The sequence below is a fragment of the Cnephaeus nilssonii genome (genome assembly GCF_951640355.1).
Source record: "Cnephaeus nilssonii genome assembly, chromosome: 18".
Taxonomy (NCBI): Eukaryota; Metazoa; Chordata; class Mammalia; order Chiroptera; family Vespertilionidae; genus Cnephaeus; species Cnephaeus nilssonii.
The window spans coordinates 28,771,344-28,797,439 of NC_137089.1; the positions used below are offsets into that span (position 1 = coordinate 28,771,344).

Here is a 26,096-nt window from a genome sequence, read left to right on the forward strand (position 1 = left end):
CCCATTGCATGGACCTCTTGGGGAGACTGAATGCATAACACATTTAAAGCAATTAAAACAGTGCCTGACAGAGAATAAACTCTTAATAAACATTAGTTATTACTATTATTATTAACTAAAAACATCTAGAGAAGTTATTACACATCATATTTTAAAAATTAAAATGTGACAAATGCTATGAATTAGCAATTTATTGGAGGAATATAAATGCCTGATAAAAATATTAAAAGATGGTCAGCTTCACTCATTATTAATAGAATACAAATTTAAAACAATAATGTCATTTTTCACCTAATTTTTGTAACAACCGAAAGATTATATGAAATGCAAGGAAAAGAATGGAAAAACATGCATTCCCAATAGAGAGTTGAGAAAAATGTAAATTTGCACATTTTTAAAACGTGATTTAATATTATCTATCAAAACTGTAGAAAAGTATACTCTTTGGCTCAGCAATTCCATCTCTAGAACTATATCCAACAGAAATTCTCATCAAAGCGGGCAAACATATGTAGAAAAATCCTTCATGCCCATCAACAGAACACTGGTTAAATAAACTGCTTTACATCAACACAGCAGAATATAGTCATTAAAAAGAAGACTGAAGATCTACACATATAAAACTGAAAACATACTCATTAGATATTGTTAAGAGTAAAGCTATAGAATAGTATTTATCATAAGATGACATTTTTATCTTTAAATACAAAACAAAATTACACACCTATTTATATATTTATTTCTACATACTTAGAAAAATTAGGAAGATGTTAGTGATATTAGTTAAAAGCAGATTCTGAAGCAATAGCTTGGATTTGCATGTCTACCACATATTTTATAGTTGCCTCAGAAATACTGCTAGTCAGTAGATCCAAAATCTGAAATACAATTCCATACCAAAATAAGGGTCCCATAAGAGAAAAGCCTCAAACATAGTCTCTTGGAAAACACTGTAATAACAACAACAAAAAAGACTTCCTTTTTTTATTGAGTTTATTGGGGTGATACTGAGTGTACAACTCAACAAAACATCTGCACACTGCACCATGCATCCATTGCCCAAAGTAAAGTCTCTTTCTGCTCTCCTTTATTCCCCCTTTACCCTTTTCCACCTCCCACACCCCTTTCTCTCTGGCTAGGCAATCACCATACTGTTGTCTGTATCTATGTGTTATATATTTTTAAAAAGGGACTTCCTCTATCTAAATTCAATGCAATTACATTTTCTTACAAGCATTATATAACTCATACATTTCATCCATTTAAATGGTTTCCTCCCACCTGTCCCATTCCCCCATGGCATAAATACAAATTAGTGGGGGTTTTTTTATTCTATGTCCACCAAGATACCATAGTTTCATAACTACATGAAGAACTAAGTTTTTCCAACCTGCTAAAAGCCCTGGAACATACTCAGTGAAAATGCCGTGCACACACACACACACACACCATAAAAAAATGCCACAAACCACTTACACGGAATGCTGCAAGGATGATTCTTGTCACTTTCTCTTTGACAGATTCTTGCAGGATATCGGACAGGACAGGAATGATATTATAGCGCCGCAGGTGCTCACACATTTGAGGACTGAACGCCAGGAGCCATATTGAAAAAATCATTTGATACTGGAGTTGAAAGCCACATTTGTTGCTCAAAACTCCCATTATGCTGAAAAGGAACACATATTAAAACATTTAATATGACAGTGTAACAAGAAAGAAGAAATAATTGACTATTCTTTTTGTAATAATGGAACAAAATCATGTCCTCAGTATCTTTTCTGCCAGCAATAACAAGCAAGCTTGATTCCTACTCAGGATCATTTGCAGCACAGCTTCACTTAAGTCTCTCCAAAACTTACAGGCCTGCAGGGAAGCAATGAGAAAGGAAACACCAACTTGTAATACAACAGAAGGAAGGGTAAAAAGAATCTGACAGACATTAAAGAAGCTAAAATCAACAGGATTGGTGACACAATGGATGTACATCTTGGTGAAGTCAGATGTTATATCAAGATTTTGAGTCTGGATGACAACGAGGATGATGTATAGCTTTAAAAATATTTAGGAAACTCAGAAAGAAAAGAAGGAATTAGCTTGGCAAAAAACCCACTATGAGTCTAAATTTGACATAGCCAGTCACTGAATTGGGGGGTTAGAACTTCAGAAGCTTCTAGTTCAACCTCCCATTTTACTGACATGAAAACTTGGAAAGCTAAATGGAAGTGAAAGAGGTTACACCAAGAAAGAGCACTAAGGTAATTTCCATGGGGAATGTCTCATTCTCACAAGGAGGAACAGAAACCATCAAATTAGGCCACTAAAGAAGGACCAGAATATACAACACAAAGAATGAACTCTAATGTAAACTATGGACGATGGTTAATAAGAATAGGTCATTATTGGTTCACCAATTAAAACAAATGTAGAAAACTAATACAAGATGTTAATAATAGGGAAAACTATGGAAGGACAGGTATATATGAGAACTCTCTGCACTTTCAATTTTTCTGTCAACCTAAAAACTGCTCTACAAAATAAAAGTCTATTAATATAAATAAATTGTAAATCTAATTTTATAATCTGTTACTACTAACTTACTGGAAGGTTTATATTTGCACCATTTCTCCATTTCTGTGATTTGTATGCAGTTATAAATTGCTGAGTTGCCTTTCATTTTCTCATGCATGATTTCTCCCTTGAGTTTTTTCTATTTTGGTTATTTAAGACTTGCATTTATTTAATATTAATATCAGTATTTCAACAACTGTAAAATCATGCCATTTTATTTTATTAACACCCTAATATCTGGTTTCCTGTTCTCTCTGATTCTTCCAGTTACTAAGGTAAGCCTTCTACACGTTGTGATACTGTGGCTGAGACTTTACCAGCTGGTTCTGCCAGTAGGAGGTGCTAGAGGCTGACTGCAGCATGGAGGAAGAGGGGAGTGTCTCCTGTTGGCTTCCCATTCTTGTGAATATTACTCAGCAGCATTTCTTCACCCTGGTAGCAACTGTGCTTTCCCATGGCAGCAGCTGAATACATTTAGCAACAGCTCTGGCAGAACAAGCCTCACCGCTCACCCTCAGAGACACCAGCACCAACTGTCTGGGTCCCTGACCTATGAGTCCTCTGCTTTGAGCTCAGGGGAACAAGCCCCGGATGAATAGTACAACCCCCCTCTATGGTCAAATGGGAGTTTCATCTGCCCCTCCTTGAAAAACATGTAAATTTAGTTATTACAACCTCTTACCTTTGTTCCCCAGCTTTAGGCGTATCTGCACTTGCTACCTTTCTGACTCTTGAGAGTCATTTTCTATGCTTGTTTTCAGAAACCTATTTAACAAATGTATACCTAGTTAACACTTCTTCATATTGAATTACCTCTATTAAAATAAAATAAAAATTAAATGAATAGAGGGTTTAAGGAGCGCTCAGGGCCGATAATACACTGTTGCTGAAACCAAGACAGAAACGTTTTAAAGGAGGCATGCTCAACAAAGATGAGCACCGCCAAGAAGTTGAAAAGAGTTTAAAATTGCCTATAAGATATATAATTCTGTTGAAAAGAGAAGTCTTCTATATCCAAATATTAACCACAAGAAATACCCTAATGAAGCAAAATAAAGCTCTTGTTCACCAAAATAAGGGATTCCTTTAGGGCCGTGGTCGGCAAACTGCGGCTCGCGAGCCACATGCGGCTCTTTGGCCCCTTGAGTGTGGCTCTTCCACAAAATACCACGGCCTGGGCGAGTCTATTTTGAAGAAGTGGCGTTAGAAGAAGTTTAAGTTTAAAAAATTTGACTCTCAAAAGAAATTTCAATCGTTGTACTGTTGATATTTGGCTCTGTTGACTAATGAGTTTGCTGACCACTGCTTTAGGGCAAGAGCCCTGAATAAATACAGTGAAGCATGAAGGGCATACTAAGGAGATGCAAAGGACACAACGGCCCAAGAGAAACCTAAACATAGTAATTTAACAAATACGTAGCATCGAACAGAGGGAACCAGGGCAACTCTGTCTTCCTGGGAGACTGGTACCGCACCTTCCCAGTGGATAAGCACTCCTATTGTTAGCAGCCCAGCTTGAGCAGTTCGCTCAGGACTCTGACTGCTGGGTTAGCAGCAAGGGGGAGCGGTGCAGGTCTGGGATTTTGGCCCACACTGTGGAGTGTGGAACCCAAGCAAAGCTGGCTGAACCTGCTACTGCAGAGGAGACTGCAGGCTGTTCTCAACCCAAACCTGCAGCCAGTCCCCTTAGGGGGGATTAGAGTTGGAGTCTCTGGTAGAGAATGAGGAGTTTGCCTTTGAAGCACAGAGTAATTTACCCTCATTGAGTGCCTGGCTCCGTAATCTCTAAGCAGGGCGCCGACTAGCCTGAGCTAGACTAGCCTGTATCCATCCTATAGTCTCTCTTCGGAAGGCTCTGGAGGAAGACCAGGAACCCTAAGGGGAAGCAGAGGAGCTGACAGGTGGAGACTGACCTCAGGGAGCCTCGGCCCAACCACAAATCTACCCCTAGTTCTAAGCTAAAAGAAGCTGACTCAAATTGGAAAGGAGGAAGTAAAACTGTCATTATTTGTAGATGACATAATATTGTACATAGAAAACCCTAAAGACTCTACCAAAAAAACTATTGGATATAATAAATGAATTCAGCAAAGTTGCAGGATACAAAATCAATATACCGAAATCAATGGCATTTTTTTTAATATATTTTATTGATTTTTTACAGAGAGGAAGAGAGAGGGATAGAGAGTTAGAAACATCGATCAGCTGCCTCTTGCACAACCCCTACTGGGGATGTGCCCGCAACCAAGGTACATGCCCTTGACCGGAATCAAACCTGGGACCTTTCAGTCCGCAGGCCGACGCTCTATCCACTGAGCCAAACCGGTTTCGGCTCAATGCCATTTTTATATACCAATAATGAACTCTCAGAAAGAGAAATTTAAAAAACAATCCCATTTACCAATACAACAACAACAGAAAGATACCTTGGAGTGGGTGGAGGTGAGCAAAAGGGGGCAAAAGGCAAGACACTTGCAATAATGTCAACATTAAAAAATTTTAATATAAATAAATAAAAGGAAAGTCTTAACATAAATGACCAACAATAAAAAATGCTTAAATTATGAGGGTGGGGATGGCGGGGGTGGGGGCGCCCTGCCGTTTTGTGACTTTTATTCTCTCTTGCTAGTCTTCCAAAAGGGAAAAAAAATAATACCTACTTTTTGTTTAATAGAATAAAATTCAATTTATTTTGCTATTACCACACAGGTCTTTGAAATCTAAGACACAATATGGGAGATTAGTGCTTTTATGTTGTCTATGATTTGAAGATTTACTCTATTTCATCATCCTAGACAATATTTGATAAATATCCATTTATTATTCCCAACTATGGCTAAAAACAATTAACAGCTAAATGAAATTGCCTCGGAAAATAATATCAATAGTGACATAAATAATTATCCTTTCTAATGTATTGGCAAAATATTGCATCATTTTTTAAAAAAGATAAACAGCCTGAAAACATCATCGTTTTTGTCTACCTTTATTAACATCATCATCCTGTGACTGCTATCCTTAAAAAGGTCTGCCTACAAAACTGGCTGGCCCTCGCCTGGCTTCTGGGAACTTGATGGTAAACAGTTCCCTGCACTGACACAAAACTTCTCCTAAATGATAAGGGTGGCTCACTGTACCTAAAAGGTTCTCACTAACAATCTGTTTAGGCTGAATTGTTCAGTCAACTCTTCTTACTCTGAAGCCTTGTTCACTAAGCAACCTTCTGTTGATAAACTAGCTTCCTCTATAGATTTTTCCAACATGTGAGAGAAACAATGTCTTCACTAATTTAAAAGAGTATTTGGTTTAAGAACAGTGAGTTATCTCACTATGAATAAATAAATTGGCCTTCTAATAGTAAAAGAGGATTTCGTTTGTTTGGGGGGCTTGAGGGATTCTTTGTATAAATACACTTGTTAAACCTGAGAAAGTTCCTCAAAGTTTCTGGACCTGCAAATGAGGACCCCACAAAAAATGGACTAATTATACAGCATTACAAAGAATCGCTTATATTCACTCTTTTCTGCATAAGACCTTTTCTTGTTGATTTTTGCCTGCATTTACCACAAGATGCCTTTATGATTGCTTTTCTATTCTGAGTACCTGGAATTCGTTCTATCAAGATAAGGTTTTTAGGAGTCCTTAACCTCTTATAATAGCACAGACCAAGCAAGGAAAAGGAGAAACATTCCATCTGGTAGTTATTAGTTATTGATTTCTCTGAAGGTTAGCATAGTTCACTGTTAAACAGACATAAAAAAAAAGTTAAATACTTCTTTTGGATGATTAATACTATTAATTTCTTTGCAAATGTCAAGGATAGATGCTTTTAAATGTTATTCTACATTTAAAGTAAAAGAGCACTCACCAGTTTACCCCATCTGCTTCTACCCAGGCAAAGCGGTACTCATTGACCCGAAGCATCAGCTGCAGACACCCAGCAACACACTGCACATACTGAGAGCTCTACGCAAGGAGAAGTACAAGGTTTTAAGATTGGAAAGCACTGAAAGTCATGAGACCATGCATATACAAAAAGTCTGGATTTTTTTTTTTACCAGAATCTCTTACCATTAGAACATTCAAAAACCCCTAATGTTTTTTCAAAAGTCAATCCACATTTTTGCATTTCTCTCTGCCTTTTAGAAATAAAGCTGATCTTCTCTGCCAAATTAAATCTACACAGGTCAAGACTACTTAACATAGTTAGAGAAATTAAGGAATATAGTAATTATATCTTTGATATGGTTTGATAATTACTTTGCAATATTTCATTTCCCATGAATAGAGGCACTATATGGAGAATACTATTCTTTATAATTAGAGAAAGATAAACAATAAAATAAAAAGCTAAAAGTGTATACTTTGAGACAGGCCTATATTTGAATGATCTTGGTCAAGTTACTGAACTTTTTTTTTTTTTAATTCTCACCCGAGGATATTTTTCCATTGATTTTGAGAGAGAGTGGAAGAGAGAGGAGAAAAGACAGAGAGAAACATATAGATAAGTTGCCTCCTGAGGAGGAGTCTGCAACCGAGGTATGTGTCCTTGACTGGAATCGAACCTGGGACCCTTTGGTCCATAGGCCGACGCTCTAGCCACTGAGCCAAACCAGCTAGGGCTACTGAACCTTTTCAATACTCAGTTTCTTCACCCTTAAAGAGGATGCCTTCTCCAAGCACCTGAAAAAGTATTGTTAGAACTAATAAAGTAATTCATTTAGCATACAGCTAGACATTTCATAGAAACTCAATAAATAAGAACCTTAAAAAAAAACTATACAGCATATAAAAAGTCTAATTAAACACTTGAAAAAGACTCTATAATTTTTAAAAGCTATTAGTTTAAAGCACTGTCTTAGAGAGATTGTGGTTAAATCTGAAACTACAAATGAAAGGTATAATATCCCCAGGAATATATAGGCTCCTCCATTTTAGCAAAGCTAGTAGTAACATCTGGCTTGGGCTCTACTCTACATATTTACCGTGAGCCTTACATCTATAAGAAATGAAGAGACAAGAGATAATTTCAGACTCTAGCTTTAAAGAACATGCTAATAAATAATTTTTAAAAAGAGGAAGAAAAGAGAGACTCATGGATGTTCTATAAATTCACTAATATACTAATACACAATGTTTTAACTTAAACGTTTGTTAAAACCTAACACTTCAAAGAAATTCCAGGCACTCAAATACAAAACCACAATGATAAAAGTATATTTGGCAGATTAATCAAAAGTTATCAGAAAAGGTTATCTTAAATTTTTACCTAAAACATAGTGAACATAGTTGCCCAAAAGCACAATATACCCAGTAATATGATTTGCCTGAAAACCCAAGACATTAGCAGAAATTAATGACCAAAATAAAAGTGAATCTTCAGTTCTAAAACAATATTCCTTAATGGGAAAAAAAAATGTTTATCTTCCAATTAAGTAAGCAGATAGTAATCCTCTGTGAAAGAGGAATTCCACCTTTCCTATTTAGACAGACTTAGCAAGGTTTCTACAGATCATCAATTAAAAGGCAACTTAGGGTATTCTCTTCTCTTCCATTTAGCAACAATTCCTCTCAACACAAAAACTTCTTGGTTCATTGTATGCCTTTCTTTTCTGTGTCCATTTACCATACCTTTTGAAATATATGACACATTTCAAATATGGACTCTTCATTGTTATGTATAGCTTCAGGATTCATATTATAAATGAATATATAAAAGATGCTGGTTCTAAAACTATGCTCTCTCCTATTATACATTATGAGGTAATCCAAATACCATTCTAGAAATTACTTTCAAAGGATATAGTGATGGCAACACTGGTAAATGACTGAATTATTGCCTTCAATTAAACGAAGTAAATTGTATCACTTCTTTGTCTTTCACTTATATTGTTCCAGTAATCTCATGTATAAACTATTCAATACTTTTAAAGAAAGTAATCAGCCTTTAATCAATCCAACCAGTCACCATCTCTAATACTACACAACGGTAATACGATACTGCTGCAGAAAATTGTACAATCATGCAAAGCCATCAAGCGATTCTAGTCTGTTCTGCCATTCCCCAGAGTCACTGCCACTTATTCACCACTATCCTCCTTCCTAGTCTCTGCCCTCACTCTCAGAAGTAAGAGAAAAAACAGCGATGATTAGTAAGAGATTCACTCAGCGTTCAACATCTCATTCCCCAAACTGAACTTCATTTATACCCATTGTTACTTCTCTCTCACCTAGGAGAAGGTAGACATCTTCCTGTCCAAGACCCAATGCCCCAGCAAGGTCTGTATCCCAGTCCTCCCACATAATGAATGATCCATCTATCAGACCCCTCTCCTATATCTTCAATCTCTCTGTTTGATTGGTTTCCTTTCCTCAGCTTCTAAATATACTCAATTCTTACCCATTTTTATACTCTCCTTAAATCTTGTACCAACCTCTGCATCTTTTCTTCCCAATACATGAAGGTTTCTTGAAAGAATTATCACCAAATTTTTACCTGTCTTATATCTTTTTTAAAAAATATATATATTTCTTTATTGATTTCAGAGAGGAAGGGAGAGGGGTAGAGAGATAGAAACATCAATGATGAGAGAGAATCACTGATCGGCTGCCTCCTGCACGCCCCCCACTGGGGATAGAGCCCACAACCCAGGCATGTGCCCTTGGCCGGAACTGAACCCGGGACCCTTCAGTCCGCAGGCCTACGCTCCATCCACTGAGCCAAACCGGCCAGGGCATCCTGTCTTATATCTTATCACCCTACTTAACATGGTATATTCTAGGATCACCATTGACCTAAACCTGCCAATTCCAACAGTTACTTTCACCTGAGAACCAGATTTATATCTACAACTACTTACTGGAAAGCTCTTTCCCCATTCTCCTCTCCACCTGAAATGACTCACCTGCTGCTGCAAGTCCTAAATCAAATGTTAACTCCTCCACCATGAAAGAAAGTTTCAGTGTCACAATGTTGAAGAACAAAGGCTCTGGAACCAGACTATGACACTCACCCTCTTACGAGGTATGTATGAGCTTCCTATCTATAAAATGGGGATAACAGGGACAAATCTCCTTGGGTGTAGGGATATTTTCATTAGTTAATGTATGAGCTAGTATCATATGATATTCAACAACTGTTTGATGCTGCATCTACTATTGTATTCTGATTTCTCCAGGTGGAATTAATTCCTTTCATAATGTCACATATAAATCTCTATTCTTGCGTGTGTGTGTGTGTGTGTGTGTGTGTGTGTGTGTGTGTGTGATTCCCCATTACACCAACAAGCAAAAGAGGAGTCTTTTTTAAACTCAGCACATTAGCACAGTCCCTGGTAAATAACAGCACTTTAAAAATGCTTGTTTGCTAAGTGAATAATTAAATATTCATTGTATTTGATCTTATTTTTTTCTATTTTGCCATTTGGCTTTAGAAGGGAAAAAAGGAGAACCTAACATTTTAAAATATGGGAGGGGCAAAAGTAGATTTACAGTTGTGAGTACACGAAACACAGAGTTTATTTTATTCTTGCATTATTAATTAATTACTGGAGGCCCAGTGCACGAATTCGTGCACCCGTGGCGTCCCTCGGCCTGGCCTGTGTCCTCTCACAATCTGGGAGCCCTTGAGGGATGTCAGAGAGCCGGTTTCAGCCCAATCCCCACAGGCCAGGGGACCCCACCTGTGCACAGACCCGTGCACCGGGCCTCTAGTATGCATATAAGAGCTTTGGTTAATCTCTTCCCACCCTCCCCTATGACCCCTTCCCTCTGATATTCATCAGTCTGTTCCATGTTTCCATGCCTGTGCGTTGAGCACCCGCCCCCTGGGTGTAATTGTGTGTCATAGCTATCGGTCGAACAGTCGCTTAGGCTTTTATATATATAGATTGTATTATTTTCCATATGAACAACTGCAAACCTACTTTTCCCGACCCTGTATATTTTCTTCAAGTGAAGTCATTTTTGTTTTCTGCCTAGCAAGATACTGTTTTTTTAAAAAGACAACACATAGAAACCCCCAAATTCCATATTATCATTTCCCTTAATCTGACTTCCATGATAATTACATGTAAATGTACTACTGTCCTCCATATTGTTCAATATAGACACTAACTTAATCTTTTCTTGGTGTATTAATTTTCTTTTTGCTGGAATTTCCTATTCTATTCACAGACATTAATTTGAAAAGAACTCTATGAAAGAGCTATAAATATTAATAGGAAATCCTGAAATCTCATAGGATTTCAAACAAAGACAAGCCAAACAAGAACTGAGAAGTAGAAAAATAGTCTAACTTACAGGACAATATCAAGAACCACCAAACTGCCCAGCATGTGTGGCTTAGTGGTTGAGCAATGACCTATGAACCAGGAGGCCATGGTTCAATCCCGGTCTGGGCATATGCCCAGGATGCAGGCTTGATCCTGCCTTCTGCACGACACTCACTGCCTTCAGTGAATGTCGTGCAGAAGGCAGCCAATCAATGGTTCTCTCTCATCATTGATGTTTCTATCTCTCTCCCCCTCTCCTTTCCTCTCTGAAATCAATAAAAATATATATTTTTTAAAAAGAACCACTAAACTGATGAGGTAGTATTTGTGGTGATCAAATATTGCACCTTCCAAACACAAACTCACTGTACATAGCAAGCACTCAATAAAAATCTCTTGAATGAACAAAAAGAAATATAAACGAAGTTCATATTTTACATTGATACCAAAGGAATGGGGCTCTAATAGATACAGTTTGATAATTACAAGTTTGACAAAAATATTTCTACTGATAATAATCAATACTGCAGAAATATATACAACATAGCATTATTATCCTATTTCTTTTTGAAGCCCCAAATAAATCTGTTTTGTAATTATAAATCTTATATAATTGCTTATTTTTTTTATTTAAGTCATCTAAATTTGAGAATTTACATAAATTGTTAATCAATTTTGGCTACTCCTTATGCCATCCTGTTTTCCTAGAATATATTTATGGTAAAAGAGCTCATTCAGCCAGAAAATAGTGTCCATTTAAATTGCTAAAGTAATTCATTTATATCTAGTGTTGGGGGGGGAGAACTACCTATATTTGGACTGACTTAACAAAAATACATACACACACAAAAAAAATGTATTAGATAAATATTTGTCTTGTTTCCCAAATACTACTTGCTTAAATGTCATTCAACCATAGTTTTTCTTTGATGTAAAGTTTTTCTGTTTTTTTCAATAATCAAAATGGATCTTATAACCCTCAATAACTAACCAAACACTGTCTAAACAAGAAAGAAAAAAGCATTTCTTTTTATAAAAACAATTAACATATATATTTTTCAGCATACTTTCAAACAAATTAAAAACTAAAATTTTTAATAAAGAAGCAAAAGGAAAATATTATGATACGCCCCCCCCCCTTTTTTTTAGATGAGGAACCCAAAGTTTAAAAAGGTGATGTAATTTGCTGAAATTAAAATAGTGAGCTAATCTTGCATGGGCAATAGGAATCCACTCTCTTCATGCTTGAGCAGGAGCTCTCCTGGTGGCGCCACATATCCCGGGTTTGAGAACTGGCCACCACATGCACCCTTTTCAGCAAACTCCAATGGTAGAGAAAAACTATTTCTATTTCTCAGTACATTTAAGAAAATACCATTTGGATAAACTTTCCAGTGTTGCTGGAAATGCAAACTCTCCTATATTCACTTCACAGGGGAAATAGCAACTGACAGAACTCACCTTCCTGGTGAATATGGTCTCAGAGAACCATATTCTACAAAATTACAAGGGAATTCAAGAATTAAGGAATTACAAAGTTGGCAGGCAACAAAAGATAAACATAAAAACTTCAGTGACTTTGTACCAAAGGAAAACTAATGTTACAAAAATGTTTCAATACTCATCTCCATAAATCTGGGATTTAAGTACAAACTACATAAGGAATAAAGATAATATTCACTAAATTTTAGAATTGTGGGCACTTGAAAAAATAAGTCTACACTGCATTAAAAGACATCTGTCCCACAGAGAATGAAAATGCACAGTATAGTGGTATCAGTGAAGCTCAAAATTGAACTTTTAAAACACTTAATTGACTAAAATAAATTCCAGAAGCCAGTTTTACATGAAATGGAGGACTGCTAATTAACAGTCCCTAACATATTTAATGTTTCACGACTACTAAAGGAATCTCTTTTTTGTGAAACTAAAAAGTGAATGTGCACACATGTTTGCATGATCTTTACTTCTATCATTCACCTTAAAAAATAATAGGACAATATCAAGTGTCAGTAAGAAATGGAACAACTGGAATGCTCATACTTTTTTCATGGATAAGTAAATTGGTTTTTTAAACTGATTGGCAATATCTACTAAATTTACAAATAACCCAGCAATTCCATTCTAGAACTAAGTGCTCCAGACTATCTACAAAAAATAAATAAATAATTTTTTTTTCAAAATATTCATAGCAAAATTATTCAGAATAGTCAAAAACTAGAAGTAACTCAAATATCCATCAATAGAGAATGGATATTTATATAGCAATAAAATAGTATATTTTATGAATATATAGTATATTCATTCATTTAACAGATTACTACGTACCAATAAAAAGAATGAATTGCTACTAAATGCAATACAAATGAATCTCATTGACACAATCCTGGGCAAGAGAACTCGAACACATAAGACTTCATACTGCATATGATTCCACTTACATGAAATTCAAGATCAGGCAAAACAAACAAACAAAAAATTCCCAGATTCTTTCTAAAGCCTCCAAATTTCTGAGAGAGCACAGTATTCCTCTTAAGGAAATTCCACTTATGTAATAAAAATGTCTGTAATAATCCACTCATAACTTATGATGCTTCCATGACAATTTTAAAAGTTAAGACTGTTAGGTCATATTTATTTCTCATTTTGCAGTGTAAACCTTTTTTAATTTGTTCTATACTGACATCAAGTGGCGATATCATGTAATGCAGTTTACCGAACTGCTTGTCTATGCTCTCTGAAAACTAAAGGGATTTTAAGAAATAATGTCGATGTTTTCACAAATCTGAACAGCCTATGAGATGGGAATGCCTAAAGATCCAACTCCAGTTCAGTCGCCTCGAAAGTAATTCTCTCAGTAAGCAATTCGTTTCTTTGAGGTTTTTGCCACTCATTAGCTGAATGATCTTAGGCAAGCTGGTATGCCTTTCTGCACAGCCTCACTATTCATATCCATAAAACATGGCTTATATTAAGACCTATATCAAACAAGGAGTGTAAATATTCAAGAAGATGTAAATGTAAAATAACTAAAACAATGTCAGTAAAAGCTCAGTAAATATTGGCTACCAATTCAGATTTCCCTAGTAAAAAATAATAAAAGCATAATATGCTAATTAGACCAGACCTCCTCCTGGACAAAGCCAGGGCTGCGAGGGAAGCCTGGGTCCTAGGTGCCAGAGGGAAGCCAGTGCCAGCAGCCGGGGAAAGGAAGGCCTACTCTTGCACAAATTTCGTGCATCAGGCCTCTAGTTAAAATATAAATATCAAAGGAAGGCTAACATACTACTCTGAACTTATTAAAGTTGATAGCCATTTGAAACAGTAAGAACCTTAGGTAAAAGACAAAGAGTATGTTCAGGTTTGAAAGGTACTAAAGGGAAGAAAGTGGGAAATCAAACGCCATCGTTTCCTTACAATTAACCCTGATGCTAATTCCATTTGGGATGTACATGCATGAGTCCACTAGATAAATCATTTTGACTAATGCACAGTCAATTCAATTAATCAGTTTTGTCTTTCCAAAAATAGGATAGGAAAAGCAAAGTCAGAATTTCATGTCACCAGAACTTGCATTTCATCATCTAAGCTTTAATAACTTACAAACACTTTAACAACCACTCAAATTAGTTTATAAGGCATGATTCTAAAAACACCTTTTTAAAAATCTACCAATAAGTCTAATGCATGAGTTAAAAACATTTTTTCAAATTACAACTGGCAGAAATTCAAGTTGGTAAAATAAAGATTCCCAATTTAAACATCTACTTATGGCTGAATACCCACCACCTCCCACCACCCCGGCCCCAAGATTGCTCATCTAGTTCTACACCTTGTTCTGATTTCATTTCAGAAGGCTAATGGCCATTTTCTGGCCTAACACTCTATTTTATAAAACCTTCAACCAAGAGAAGCCTCATCTCTGGCTTTCAAAGTGGGTTCTGCTGCCATCTATAATCTCAGAGCATACATACAGGTATGTTCCATGCAATATATGGAAGTATCAGTAATTAATATGGACATTCAATGGCTTCTACAGAGCTTCATTTAGGTCTCTTATAGGCAGGCTGTAGACACTATCCTCTAAAGATGCTTTCCAGGTTTTCAGAGATGTTTCCAACAAATAAAGCTAGATGCACTTCACCTTCATTTCTAACTTTTGTCCCCTTATCTTTCTCTCAACTGGTTCCAATCATTCCAGCCCTATTGTCCAAACTTATTGCCAGTTTTGGCGCTATTCTGAGTACAATGAAGTTAAACCAATCCCAAATGGGGAAAATAGCTATAACCAAAAAGGAACTTAAGAGACATGATTTAACTTTTAACTTTTAAGTTTTGGCTCTACAAAAATATGGGGAGAGATTGGTCCAACAAACGGGGAAAAGGGTTCTGCCCATCATGTAGCCCCATATAAAGCTTTGAGCAACACAGTGCACGCAGCGAGTTTTAGTGCACAAGGTTACTGAACTGTTTTCAACTGCTTGATGCAATGTTCACGCATCTATTAGAAAGATATTAGTTGATTCGACAACTGAAGCTTGAAGAGAGTAATGTTATGAGTATTTGCTCCAGCTGCATATCTGAATTCACTCTTGCTTTGATTCTCAGGTCTGACACAAAGTGGCCCAAGAAGAGCAACAGGGAAGCACAAGTCTCATGTGTACCCACTGAACAGTGCTCACCGGAGACCATAAATATTTAGACACAGTGTTTACAATACCATTAACCTAACTGGAGGTGACATCAAACCCATGAGTTTCCATCTGGGGCACTGGTAAACATCTTCAAAACTGTAAATGTTTATGACTCAAAATAGCTTATATGCAGGGCGTTAGGAGGCTAGTGAATTAAGAAGGAATGTACTTACATCACTTGAAGAGACTGTTCCTGTTTCAACAGCAACACCGCTACCACGCAGTTTCTATTACAAAATAAATAACTTATTACTTAGTTTTGTTTTTAATTTTATCCTAATTTATCAGTGTATGAAAGGGAGCTAAGCAAATTTTATAGTTTTTTTTCCTAATCCTACTTAATGGAGTACATCAACTAATAAAAAGAATGGGGATGATATGAAATATTCTAAATGTCTTAACACTCATCCATATAATATCTTAGTCAATATATTATAAAAAAAATGGAGCAATAGTAATTAAGCCCCAGCTAAATTTCATGAGTGAAGCTGGCACAAATTTCCAAGTCTCAGGATTTATTTACTAAATTGTTTCTCCAATAGGACAACTATCTTAAGCTGAGCTATCCACCCTATATTCTGTGCCAAGTTTTTGAAATAGGTGCCTGATGATGGGAAGATACTACACAGAACTTAAAATTTGGTTATAGCAACAATGCTAACAAGTTACAATGAAAATCAAAATCTTACATGTTATATAGAAATGACCAAAGAAATTTTAAGGTAGAAAGTTAAAGGCTGAATATGCAAAAGAAAAGTGATAATAAATTTCTGAAAGGAAATTTTTATTATGTTTTATGCAATAACTATTATCTACTAAGTGTCATACCCCCATAACCAAGTATAATACTCCTAAATGTCTCTATAAATCAAAGAGTAAAATATCTAAACTTACAACTAACCTGGACTTTTAAAAATTTATTTCTATTAGAATCATAAAATGTGGTCCCTTTTTGACAGAGAAAACACATTGAAGAAAAAGAGATCTTCCAGAGATATAATGTTATCAAATGACATTTAAGCAAAGTAGAAAATAAAATCCCAAATAGTCCTATGTTTCTTTCTCTTAACAAGAAGTCTATAATTTAAATCTGATAAATCTCTATGGAAGAGGTGGCTGCCCACAGTAACAGAGAGAGTGCCATCCAGGGCCTAGCAGAAGCAGAGGCCAGATTCTGCGAAGCAAAGCCGGACTGGGCCAGGGAACCCTGAAGAGTCATTCTGTAAGCAGAAGGACTTGCAAAGCAGAAATGCCATACGGTAAACAAAGCCAAAGACTCAGTGATAAAAAGAGTACTCCAGAAAGATACAGTAAAGGTCCTTAAGAGCACTTATCTAATACCAACTCTAATGAAAACAGTTCTAGACATCGAAATATTTGCTCCCACTAGTGATGACAGACATATTTCCCCCATGCCTTGGCCGGGTGGCTCAGTTAGTTGGAGCATCATCCCAATATGCCAACCTTGCGGGTTTGATCCCTAGTCAAGGCACATACATAAGTCCACGTAGTCAACCAATGAGTCAAATCAATGTCTCTCTGTCTCTCTCTCTATCTACCTATCTATCTATCTATTTATCTATCTATCTATCTATCTCTCCCCCTCTCTCCCTCTCTCCCTCTCTCCCTCTCCCTCACCCTCTCCCTCTCCCTTTCTCAAATCAATTTGCATTCCCCATGAACACAGACAATAGTTTGTTTGGTGAAGACCAAGGGAGAGGGAGACAGGGGTGGGTGGAGTTGGGCAAAGGATGGGGGAGTGGGGGACACCTGCAATTGTGTCAACATAAAAAATTTTTTAATTAAAAAAAAGAAAAATACTTAAAACTGGGGAAAAAACATTTAAAGAAAGAAGGAAATATTTCCCCCAGTTGCTCAATAAGATTACAACCATAGTTAATCATTCCAAAAGTGACTAATCATCTGAGACACAATATAAATGTTATTCCTATGAAGAAAAGTCTAAGATGAAACAACCCAAAATGTTAGTGGCAAACTACACATTTTTTCCTGCCAATTTTTATTTTATGAATTCAGCTGCAATAGAGCCCCATTACCACTATACCATAAAGCTAACACTAAAGCAGAATGAAGTTTGCTCAAAGAAAAAGTAAATTCAAATACAAGAAAAAAAAAAGGGATGTACCTATTTAACTAAGTATTCTGATCCCAAATGAAATACATTGGAAAAAAAACTGTAAAATATTTTCTTGTTCTAAATATCTTGGTTTTTAAGTGCCTCACAAACTCACTAAAATCTATAAATTTGTGGCTCTTGTAAAAATACTTTAAAAACTAAGCCAAAAAGTGTTAATTATGCTACTGACAAAAAAAAAATTATTCAAGACACTCCAAAATATCCCTATCCAAGTATAAAGCAATTTGGCTCCCCTATAAAGGCAGGCAATAAGTAAAAAAAAAAAAAAAAAATCAATCTAAGCCAAATGTCCTGGTGTCTCCTTTATGCTTCAAATTAAAATCTATTAAAATAACAGTCGCTGAAATCTAAATGTCAACTTTCCAAAAATGTATTTCCAATAGACATTTATTTGAAATCTAACACTTACAACACAATAGCAACCAATATTGCTTCTCCTGTATTACTTCTCCTGGCCCGTTCCTTCATGTAAACCATCCCAACACCCAAATCTCATTCTCTTCTACCTTTTCTTCCCCAGAATACTCCTCCCCTCCTCCTTCATTTCACTCCTTTTCTGATGACCATTCCCACCAAGTCTCCCCCTTACCACCTAATACTGGAAGCCTAAAAGAAACACTCCACTGAGCCATCCTAAGTATCTTGTCTTTTGCCCTGTTCTAGGGAACTATGAAGACAAAAACAGAAAACTTGTCATTTTCCCAGCCATTAAAACAGCAAGCTATTTCCTCCAGGGGGAAGTAGAGCTAGAGAGGTCTGAAAGCAACAAGACAGCCAATAAGCAGGCTTCATATTTAACCTTAGACCTAAATGTTCAATCCCACAAGGATACAGTGAAATCCTGAGGAGTCACTGTGAGGCTGTTATCTCACAGCTGGGCCAGCAGCTCCATGCTCACCCAGGAGTGCCTAGAAACCTGGTATGGACTCTTGGCCGGGACTAGAATGAGAAGATTGACTAATGATGTATTAAGTGCTGTTCACAGATTGAAACTCCCTGGTGGCACCCAAAGCCAATTTGTTTATTGGTGTAACTAGTTAGACAGTCAGCCTAATTAAGTGACTAAAAGGGCATGAAAGATCCCACTAGAAATATCTGGAGACCTCTCCCAAAACCAAGATTTCTCCCACAATTGATGATCCAGCTCAGACAGATGTGTGTGCTGCCCCCGGAAGTCTCTCAGCCCCAAAGTTTGCCTGCACTCTCCCCACGATGCAGCTTCTTTTCCTGTCACATAAGCCTGACAGGAGTATGCTCTTTGGAGTTGTGTGAATCCTCTCAGTCCTCCGACCTGTGTGATCCTGGCAGCCTCCTAGAAAGAAGGTACTTCCATCTAGAATGGAAAATCCCAAGTGGCAGAAAGGACAGAAAGGGTTGAGCTGAAGCCAGTCAAAGAAAGAAAAAGTGAAGCAGAGTACCATACCTAAGAGTAATTTGGCTTACTCATCGAGTTCAAAATGGCATTATTTTAATATATGACTCTTTTTGTCATTTCCCATAATTACCATAAATAGCTTGAGAGAGCATGGATGTTACATTCCTTGCAAAGATACTAAAAGAAATGTCTTTTACCTGTGAACTCAGCTGAGTTTTTATCCAATTAAAATAGTAATTTAAGTCACTGCCTTCCATCAGTTCTTTTCCCCAAGCTGCTAACTTGGCAATAATTCTTGCTGCCTAAAAAACAAGAAATACAGTTGAATACTATATTGATTCTAAAAATCACATCAAATACCTTAAAAACCAGGATGCGTAACCATTTTGCTGCATTTTTTTAACACTCAACTCCTCCAAAAATAGTTTACACCTCATTTTTTTAAAATATATCTTTAAATATAGTTAAAATGTATTTTCAAATATTTCCAATAATGTGAACCAAAATTAGTTGTTAAATTAAGAATTTCATGACATTCTCTATATTATTCTGAGTTTCAAAAGTAAGACTGAGATTCATTATAAGACGAGCAAAATCCAAAGAACACAGAAATCTTTCTATCAGCAGACTTTCACCAAATCACCTGCCAGAGTCCTGAGCAATCTAGAACAAATCGCCAGCCAGTACCTTACTCATTCAAAGCCTCTTGTGAGTTCTCACACTTAAAAGTCTTTATCTTGGTATAAAACATATCCTGGTATTAAACAGCCATCTCTCTTGATATATAAAAATATACCATGTTCTCCTCATTCAAACATTTCTCAATTTTTTTCAAGCTATAAAATTAATCATGAATTTTTTATTGAATAAGTATTATAAATATATGTGTGTAAAATCATTGTTGTACACCTAAATATCTTAAAATTTTGTCAATTATACCTGAATAACTACACAATAAATCTGAATATATATATGTATATGTACAAACAAAATAGGCAGTATAAAATACTACTTCTCCACACACAAATCCAATTTCATATTTTTTCAGAACTTTCTGAAAGCAAGTCAAAACTCCAATTATTCAGCGATAATTAATCCTAGTAGAGAACAGAAGGCTCAGGTTAGCTAACTCCCAAATAATTCCTATGCTGGTGGATTGATATTTGTTCTTATACTTGGATACAGCTGAGCCAGGTGATGAAGGCACGCTTTTAAGGTCAGTAGGTCAAGCATTCAAGTGTCATGACATATCTGGAATTCTACACCATGGAGGGCTAACAGGAGTACCACAACTAATTCACTGAGTTGACATACTGACATTTTCATGTGCCTAGCTAAGTAAATTTACAGATACATTACCTATTTTAAACTGACCTAACTTCCACAAAATAGATAAGTGACTTGAAAAGGTTCCTGTAAGGAAACCAGGAATTGAAAATATAATCAGCAATGAAAGCACAATCAAAATGGAAAAGGCAAAGGGACAAGAGACCTGAGGATGCCTGGCCGGCATGGCTCAGTGGTTGAATGTTGACCTATGAACTAGGAGGTCACAGTTCGATTCCCAGTCAGGGCACATGCCCAAGTTTTGGGCTCGATCCCCAGTAGGAGGAATGCAGGAGACAGCCGATCAATGATTCTCTCTCATCATTGATGTTTCAATCTCTCTCTCCCTCTCTGAAATTAATAAAAATGTATTAAAAAGAGAGAGAGAGACCTAAGGGTTCTACTCCTGGCATAAAGCTCCTCCATCTGCATGTGATAAACCAATAACAATCTGACCCTCAAAATTTTAAAGATTAGCCAAAAAAAATTGAAATCATAAAGAAATTAAAACATGGATTTGGGTACACAATTACCAATGATGAACTTTACCCTAACTTTAGATTTGTTCTTTAAAATATTTGTCAATTTTATTATAAAACCATCAATATTAGGAAGATTTTTAAACCAGTATCCAGATAGTGAAAACAAGCTTCTACAATCTGAAAAAAATAAAATACATTATTTTTTAAAGTATTATTTAAAATGTAGTTTATTTCATGAGTCCCCCTTTTTTATTTCTCTTGTCATGGATTAAAATACATACAAAATATGAGTACATTTGTACATAAATGAATATGGATATATAAGGAGAGAGAGAGAAGTCGCATGCTCAATATTATTTCACTGACAGTGTTTTTGACTTGGAAAACCTAAAGTCGTCTACTAAGATGAGCAATCTCAGGAGCTCTCCCGCCCCATGGCTCACTCCACGCTGAGAATAGAAAAGGCTTGGCCAAAGACTTATTCTGTCAACCCTCTTCTCATACATTCTCCACACACTCCTTAAACAATTCTTCAATGTTAAGTTTAAAACCGCATTGTATTCAAAAATATTATAAAGCAATTAAGTAGCTGCTTAATTAAAATAAAAATTAAAGCTTTACACAGTGGCAGTATCGTAGCCAATGAGGTTTATCGAGGTGCGATTATTGCTAATTGAAAAAAATAAAAAATAAATAAATTAAAATTAAACACAATAGCTACTTCAAAGCAAAATTTAGTTTCTAAAGTAAAATTCAGTTAATCCTGTCATAGAGGTCCAGAGGCATTTGCACATGTGAATTACAAGGCTCTTATTCTAATGACTCATCATTACACTCTACAAAACTTTAACTGTATCAAAGCAAGCCTATCTCTTGTACTTTCCCCTTATCCCCACATTATTGAACACCAATAAGAAAACACTGCTTTGCAAAGTTATCACAGCAATTACTCCTCTGGGAACTGGGAGGTTATCAAGTCATAAATGGCCCAGGTGTGTTTCTTCCCTAAACCAGAAATTTGATCAATTCAAATTTACCATATGAACAGTAAAGAGATCCTGGCGATTCAACATTGGCAGAAAGTAGGACCAGGCAGTGTTCTTGCTCCGTTTAGCATAGTCAAAAAAAATGCTAACACGCTGATGATTTTCCTAAAAAAGAAGAGGAATGATGTCACTCATCAGAATGTATTTTCCTAAAGAATGTGGCAACCATGCACTACTACTCAACCTTTCATTTTATGTCCCATCAATTCGTTTGCTTTCTTTTTCCAGTGTGTATCAGATTTGCCTCCCTGTTGTTATTATTATGGGGAGGGGGAATATTGCTGGGGGCAGGGATATTTTAAAAATAAAATCACCTTGCCCTAACCATTTTGGCTCAGTGGATAAAGCGTCGGCCTGTGGACTCAAGGGTCCCAGGTTCAATTTCCGGTCAAGGGCATGTACCTTGGTTGCTGGCACATACCCAGTAGGAAGTGTGCAGGAGGCAGCTGATCGATGTTTCTCTCTCATTGATGTTTCTAACTTTCTATCCCTCTCCCTTCCTGTCTGTAAAAAATCAATAAAAATATATTTTAAAAAATAAAGTAAAATAAAAATAAAATAAAATCACCTTTAATTATGATTAGTTTAATTCAAGTGAGTCAAGATAGCAGACCCCAGCCCTGCAAAGTGTAGCATTCTAAGTTACTTTCTTCTCAGCCTGCACTGCTGATCTGACTTCCCCACTGTTATCTACACCCCTCTACCCTGCTTCCACACAAACGAAATAGGAAGAGGGCAGAAAGTTAGCTGTAGATGGAAGGATCGGCAGGAAGAATCTCATGCTATGTACAAGCAGGCAAGGGAAATGGGGTATTAGAGAAATCTCAAATGTGCAAAGTTACTCTTAGAATATCATGATGGAAAAATAAGGGCATATAAAGAGAGCCAAAAAACAGTATTTCATACTAGCAAGTGGATTTAGGAATTGAGAAACAATTACTTTTTAGTTCAAATCATACAAACTCTACCGCTCCCCTAAATTTTCTCTGCATATTATTGGCTGAAATACACTTTCTGGTTCACTGAGTGTGATTTCTAAGTAGCAATATTTGGTAAAAGCACAAATAACCACACAAACAATAATTTTAATTTTCAGATCAATATTTAATTCTTTTTAAATACCCTGATTTTAATTTTGGTCTGTGCTAACAGTTACCCCAATTAAGGGACAGACTACCATTCCTTAAATAATAAACACTATAATCTAGAGTAACAATGAAAATGGTTATGCTGATGACTTTATGAAAGGACTCAAAATTCAGGTCATCATTAACTCCATTGGTAGATAATTTCCAAAGTTAAAATTTTAATTGTGCATGTAAATGAGCAAAGTACCTTACATACATAAAGAGCAGAAAATATTTTATACATTTTAAATAACTTTAAAACCCATCTTCCTCTACCAGTCTTTTGTGGTCTCAATTCCTGCTTAAAAATGTACTGCCAGCCCGGCCAGCGTGGCTGTGGTTGAGTATTGACCTATGAACCAGGAAGTCACAGTTCGATTCCGGGTCACAGCACATGCCTGGTTTGCGGGCTTGATCCCCAGTTGGGGGTATGCAATAATTCTCTCTCATCATTGATGTTTCTATCCCTCACTCCTTCTCCCTTCCTCTCTCTGAAATCAATAAAAACATTTAAAAAAAACAAAACACCACAATGTATTTCCAGCCATCAATGTCCCAGGAGCCCTAGTTACAAACGATTAAGAAAATATGGATAAAGCCCTTCTTCTGAAAGTACATATTTTTGTATTTTTTTTTTAAAAAGGAGAATATAAGACAATACACACGTACCTACCTATTTTTGCAAAAGAGAAAAACAGGAAAAATAAACCAGAAATCTAGGATATTGGTTACCCACAAGAGATAGGTGGGAATGGGGTAAAAGGGACAGGATAGTGGTTGGTGACATTTCTGAGTATACTTTTCTGTATTTAGTTTTAACTTCTGGAAGCATATTAATGTTTTACATAATCAAAAATAGTAAAGTAAAATAAACAAGGATGAGAAAAAAACTAGAGCAGAATACAAACAAATAAATCCAAATGTATTTAAAGAAAAATAATTTAATCACTCTGAACAAAACTTGAGCACTATACTCTGACCTACATACCCGCAGTTTAAAGATAAAATACTGCAAACAAACACTGATCTCTAGGAAAAGATTTTGATTTTCACAGCTATATAAGTAAAAAAATTACTTTCTTTATATTATAGGGTAGAATAAATGAGTTAATAGATGGAGGATAAGAGGATCTCACAATCTCACTGTCAGAAGAGATTACAAGTATGAAAAGAGGAGGCAAGAATGAAGTCTATAATATTGAGATAAAATGAAATTGGACAGAGTGTGAACTCATGGCTTTTAATTTATAGACACGTGGATAAGCATAAAAATTGAGGACATTTTTGTGTGTGCCTTTGTGTATGTGTTGTGTGTGTGTGTGTGTGTGTGTGTGTGTGTGTATGACATAAATAAAACCAAGGTCTGCATACAAACTCACAGCCTCCTCATTCTAGGTGTAGTCCCATATAACAACCTGGATAGCCGAGGCAGACCACAACATTCCCCATTTTTCTTAACTTTAGTTTTTAAAGGAAAAAGTGCTCAGAGGACCAAGGTCATTCTCATACAGGCCTGCTTCACCCAAGGCTGGATACTAATCCTCACTCACATTATCAAATCACTTCATTCCCATAGATGACATGGTGGCCCATAGGTAGACAGCACCATTCTTCCTAACCTTTGTATTCTCAATCTGTTAGTATAGTGCTTGGCACATAGTAGGCCATCAATATATGTTTTTCCTTGTAAACTGACAGAATGGCCCCTAAGCAGCCAGACTGACATTCTTCTTCAAGTTTCATAAGACATGCAGACAGGCATTGGGTTTTACAGCTAGACAGCCTGTTTCAAAAAGAACTACTCTGTATGCCAATAATCTAAACCTAGATTATACTCTAGTGTAAAATACAAAATTGTGAATAAAGGAGGCTCTTCTGTGTTCAGGGACAGTAGGCAGTAAGTAGAAATTTTATACAACTAGAAAAGTCTCAGACGATTAGCAAAACATTCTTCAAAGGGACCACGCTTTTGAGGGCAAAAACCTTGCCTACATTCAGCACTGAAGACCCAGGGCCTCACACTGGCCTGGAACATAGGGACAGAGAAATCTGCTGAATGATATGGGTCCTGAAAGAGAAGGACCCTTATCATCTGTAATTACTCAGACATCCAAAAAGCCTCAAGTGACTCACCAAACATTACTGGTGCTCACAAAGAACTCTGAAGTGTTGCGGGAGGAAAAATGCCTATGGATTACTTCCTGTACTGAAAAACAACAAAAATAGCCTGTATTTTTTCATCTTTCCCATCTTTATCACTATTAGCAAGTTACAACTCATATAATGAAGAAAAATGTATTATTACATTCTGAAAGAGAACCAGTGTTGTAAGTGAAAGATTACAAAAATGTTATCACTGTGCAGTACACAAAAAGATGAAGTCACCAAATGTATTAAGTAAAGAATATACCTACCTGCAACATATCATCGACCATAGTTAGTATGTACTGAACTGTCTGTTCTTTGGAGATATGAGTCATCAGGTTTATAAATGTTTTAGCACACTAGAAAAAATAAAATCAATGTTAATTATTGTCTTCAACTACAAACACAACATATTAATGAAATTTCAGTATAACATGGGGTGGACAAAAGAATGTTTATAGTTGTTTATATGGTAAATAATAAATAATAATACAAGAATAAACTCTATGTTTCACATATTCACAACTGTAAACCTACTTTTGCCAACCCCTGTATTTTGCTTGTCTAAATTAGGGTACAAAAGCTATTCACTAACAGATTTCGATTACAAAAACTGTATACCTTTTACAAATATTATGATGAGGTATAGGAAACCCATACTATGAATAGCATCAGATTTTTACTCATTTCTAGTGATAAATTTCAAAATGTTTACCATTTTTAAATAGACAGGCCTAGTCACTATCAACTCTTGATTACCCAAGACAACATAAAGATTAAGTTACGCAGACAATGAAATATTATTTTGGTGTTTATTAGAAAGCAGAACAAGGGTGCTGAGAATTGGAATCAGAAGGCTTTGACCTATCTCTATTCTTCAAGTTATCAACTATGTAACA

At 36.1% G+C, this 26,096-nt stretch overlaps 1 protein-coding gene across 1 annotated transcript in view; it reads right to left on the reverse strand.

Moving 5' to 3' along the window:
• Positions 1 to 26,096, reverse strand: part of ATP6V1H (ATPase H+ transporting V1 subunit H) — a 78,170-nt gene that overhangs the window by 41,458 nt on the left and 10,616 nt on the right. Inside the window, exons 4-9 of the mRNA XM_079796392.1 lie at positions 25,467 to 25,556; positions 21,917 to 22,030; positions 19,269 to 19,373; positions 15,712 to 15,765; positions 6,440 to 6,537; positions 1,477 to 1,669 (exon numbers count right to left, since the gene is read on the reverse strand). Coding sequence (XP_079652518.1) covers positions 1,477 to 1,669; positions 6,440 to 6,537; positions 15,712 to 15,765; positions 19,269 to 19,373; positions 21,917 to 22,030; positions 25,467 to 25,556 — 654 coding nt within the window. The remainder of the gene's footprint in view (positions 1 to 1,476; positions 1,670 to 6,439; positions 6,538 to 15,711; positions 15,766 to 19,268; positions 19,374 to 21,916; positions 22,031 to 25,466; positions 25,557 to 26,096) is intronic.